At 37.8% G+C, this 3,905-nt stretch overlaps 1 protein-coding gene across 1 annotated transcript; it reads left to right on the plus strand.

Moving 5' to 3' along the window:
- The first annotated feature begins 2,829 nt into the window (after nucleotides 1-2,829).
- On the plus strand, nucleotides 2,830-3,567 carry LOC110940898. Its single transcript, XM_022182496.1, has 2 exons — nucleotides 2,830-3,057; nucleotides 3,103-3,567. The coding sequence occupies exons 1-2, from the start codon at nucleotides 2,830-2,832 to the stop codon at nucleotides 3,565-3,567; spliced, it is 693 nt and encodes a 230-aa protein (XP_022038188.1).
- The last annotated feature ends 338 nt before the right edge of the window (nucleotides 3,568-3,905 follow it).

Raw genomic sequence — 3,905 nt, forward strand, 5'->3', positions numbered from 1 at the left:
TTTATCATGCCAATCACTAAAATAAAATATTTTAATGATTACATAAATTTTTGGATGTCCGATATATTCAGGACGTAAGATATGCGCGAAAATGCAAACTTATGCACTTTTGACGCTTTTAGTCTCTATTGATCAAATAAGTTTATTTTAGCATACCGAACCCCTCAAAGCCTATTTCTAAGCTATGTAAAGGATATTTACGGTATGTTTAACTAATGATCTTGTTCCGGAAGGTCCGTTACAGTTCAAATCGGCAAACTTTCGTAGTTTGTCGAATTTAGTCTCTGTAAGCGAATAAACTTGATTTCGGCACACCAAACCTTCCAAAACGTATTTCTAAGTTATGTAAAGATTATTTAAGGTATGTTAAGCCTATGTCACTATTACAGAGTGTTTGTTGCATTAAACTGGTTATATTTACGCATCAGTGCGCGTATAACCTTCCAGAAAGCGATTTAGAGCCCGAAATCGAACAAGATTTGATATGTGCAAATGATACACATATTTATACAAAACCCAAGTATGAAATACAATATTTCATTGGTTTGGTATTTGTTTGATGGTTGAATTGATACATGGGTCACATATAATAATTATAATACAGATAATAATAATAATAATAATAATAATAATAATAATAATAATAATAATAATAATAATAATAATAATAATAATAATAAATGAAAATAAATAATCCATGTGAGTAATTCAATCAACCAATTTGTCCTAATTGAATAACACATCATTTTAGAATGAGAAAATTAAGTTTCAGTATAGCCCAAATGTTTAAGAATTTTTTTTTTGAAAATAATATTTCATTTCAATTATCAGGACAAATTACATAAGAATAGCAGGTAGACGGGCAACAAACTGCGCCGCCATCCCCTTCTGAGAACATAACCGACAACATAATAAAAGCGTTCTTATTTTAATTTAACAATACCCTTCTGTAATATTCTTAACAAGTCTCAACTAGAAAAACAGTTAAGGCCTAACAAACAGAAATACTGGGCCATGTCAATGTGTTAAAAAGTTTATAAAATAACCACTAATCTATTGGTCATTGATTTGAATAATGCAAATAAACAAACAAGAATTAACAAATTAAAAAAAACTTAATTAGTAAAATTAACAATGCTATTGTAAAATAGATTTAATATGTTAAACTATTAAATATATATATATATATATATACATATATTTATAGGGTAAATTACTTTTTGAGTCCCTGTGTTTTATTAGTTTTAACTAGTTAAGTCCAAAAGCAAAAAGTTTAACGATCTGAGTCCCTATAAGCATTTTTCTTAACCATTTGAGTCCAAATTTCTAACACCATCCATATTTTCTGTTAGTTTTCTATTAAAAGACTAAAATACCCCTGTATTATATTATTATTGTTGTTATTATTATTATTATTATTAAAATAAATAAATAAATACACCTACACACAAACCACTTTCCCTCTATCACCACCACCATCTCACACCATTGTCGAGAACCCTTCACCACCGTCTCGCCACCGCGCCGCCCCAATGCTACAACCAGCTCCAAATTAACAAAAAAAGTTCAACCATCCAAACCCTTTCATATAAGTACACCGATAAAACAACATAAACTAACAATAGCCTAATAGTTACAAAGATTTTCAATGCAAGTTACAAAAATAAGATCAAAATGATTACAAAAAACTTACATGATCGAATGAAAATGCAAAATACCTGAGTATGTTGCATTGAAAAGAATATGTAAATGAAAGTGAAAGCAGAAAGAAATTGATGATCTGAAGAAGGGTAATTAGTTTTAGAATGGAATTGAATGGTCCTGCTATCTTTTCGTTTTGAATTTCCTCAGTTTTTAGTTTTAGAATCGAGAACCCTCCATCACCGACGGCTTCAACCACCATGTCGACGGCTTCACCACCACCCCGCACCACTACCATCCCCACCACTGCACTGCCATCATCCCCACCAAGTTGTCCGGTAGATAAAACCAAAAATTATCCAAATTCTAACTAAAAAATCAAACAAATCATGTAGGCTGAGCTCACCTCCACCATTATCACCACCCTCCCCACCACCGCACCACCCCCATACCCTTCCCACAGATCAAATCATGTTGGCTGACATCAGCGTTGTTCTTCAGATTAGATCTACGGTCGTCTGTGGCGGAGATATTGATCGGAGGTGAGCATAAGGATAAGGTTTCTTCTTTCTCTCTCTTCTGGTGAGCCATAGCTGTTTGTGGGATGAGAGAGAGGGGTTTAGAGAGAGAGAGAGAATGGGGGTTTTAGAGAGAAGGACTTGGGGTCTGGTGGTCTGGAGATGAGATGCAGAACTTTTAGGTTTTAGGTTTTTAAAGGGTAAAGTAGAAGATACAGTGGCATTTTAGTCTTTTAATAAAAAACTAATAGAAAATATGGATGGTGTTAGAAATTTGGACTCAAATGGTTAAGAAAAATGCTTATAGGGACTCAGGTCATTAAACTTTTTGCTTTTGGACTCAACTAGTTAAAACCAATAAAACACATGGACTCAAAAAGTAATTTACCCATATATATATATATATATATATATATATATATAATAGTATCTTGTATATTAAGTAAATTATATTGGTCATTGATTGTATAGATATCTCCACCAATGTTGGAGATATAGTTGTATTTGTTTCTACTATATATTGCCTTTGAATTAATGAGAATTATCAAGTTGAATCAATATCTTTCATGGTATCATACCTATCGATCCTCCCCCTCTAAAACCCTAATCACCGATCGGTTACCTCTTTTCTTCGGCCCTCGTCGACATCTCCTTCTTCTCTTCTTTTCCCATGGAGTCCAAACTTCACCCTGCCCTTACTGTGTCTAACATCAAAACACATGTCCCCATTATTCTTGAAAAAGATTCAACCTACTATACCACTTGGAAAAGCCTCTTCAAGGTGCACTGTCAAATCTATGAAGTGCTCGATCATCTATCCCCAAAACCAGCCGCTACCAAGTCAGCCGTAGAACCATCTGATTCAACGGCTGCTGCGAAAGCCGAGGCTGATGCCCGGGTAGCCGAAACCCTGTGGAAATAATCGGATGCTGTTGTACTCCAGTGGATTTATGCCACCATCTCTGACATCATTCTGCAACCAGGTCAGACTGCTCATGACGCTTGGCTTGCTGTCGAGAGTGAGTTCAACGACAACAAAAACACTCGAGCCATTTTTCTCGGTCAAGAATTTGCTAATCTATCGCTCGAAAATTTTTCCAACATGGCCGAATACTGCCAGCATGCGAAACATCTCGCCGATCAGCTCAAGAGCGTTGGGTCTCCGGTTGATGACCAGATGCTAGTTATCAGGATTCTTACTGGCCTTACTGAACAATATGACAGCATGTCCACCGTTCTACAAAATCGTGATCCTCTATCGGATTTTAATGAGGTTCGGTCCCCTCTTAACATGGAAGAACAAAAGAAGAAGAGACAGGTCACCCGGGGTTCCCAAGCCGCAGCCACTGCCCTCGCCACTACCACTACTACCTCGTCATTGAACAACTCTCAACAGACCATGTCGTAGACCCCATTTTTCCAGCCGTCTGACAGGGGACGCAGCGGTCGTAACCGAGGCGGTCGCGGTCGCGGCCACGGGCGTTCTTTCTCGGGACGCGGCGGCAATCGGTACACCAACCAAACCCAGAACCCGGCCCACCCCTATGTAGTGTTCCCGAGCAACTGGACTGCTTCACAGTGGGCTAGTCTCCTCAACACCAACACCTCAGCCCAACCCCCTGGCCCATACCCGTCACGACCCAACACTCAAACTTCTCAAGGCATCTTGGGCCCACGACCTGATCAGGCACATAATGCAAGCTACTCGCCTACCGACATCGAGCAGGCCCTTTATTCTTTGGCACT

The sequence above is a fragment of the Helianthus annuus genome, chromosome 1 (assembly GCF_002127325.2).
Source record: "Helianthus annuus cultivar XRQ/B chromosome 1, HanXRQr2.0-SUNRISE, whole genome shotgun sequence".
NCBI classification, from domain to species: domain Eukaryota; kingdom Viridiplantae; phylum Streptophyta; class Magnoliopsida; order Asterales; family Asteraceae; genus Helianthus; species Helianthus annuus.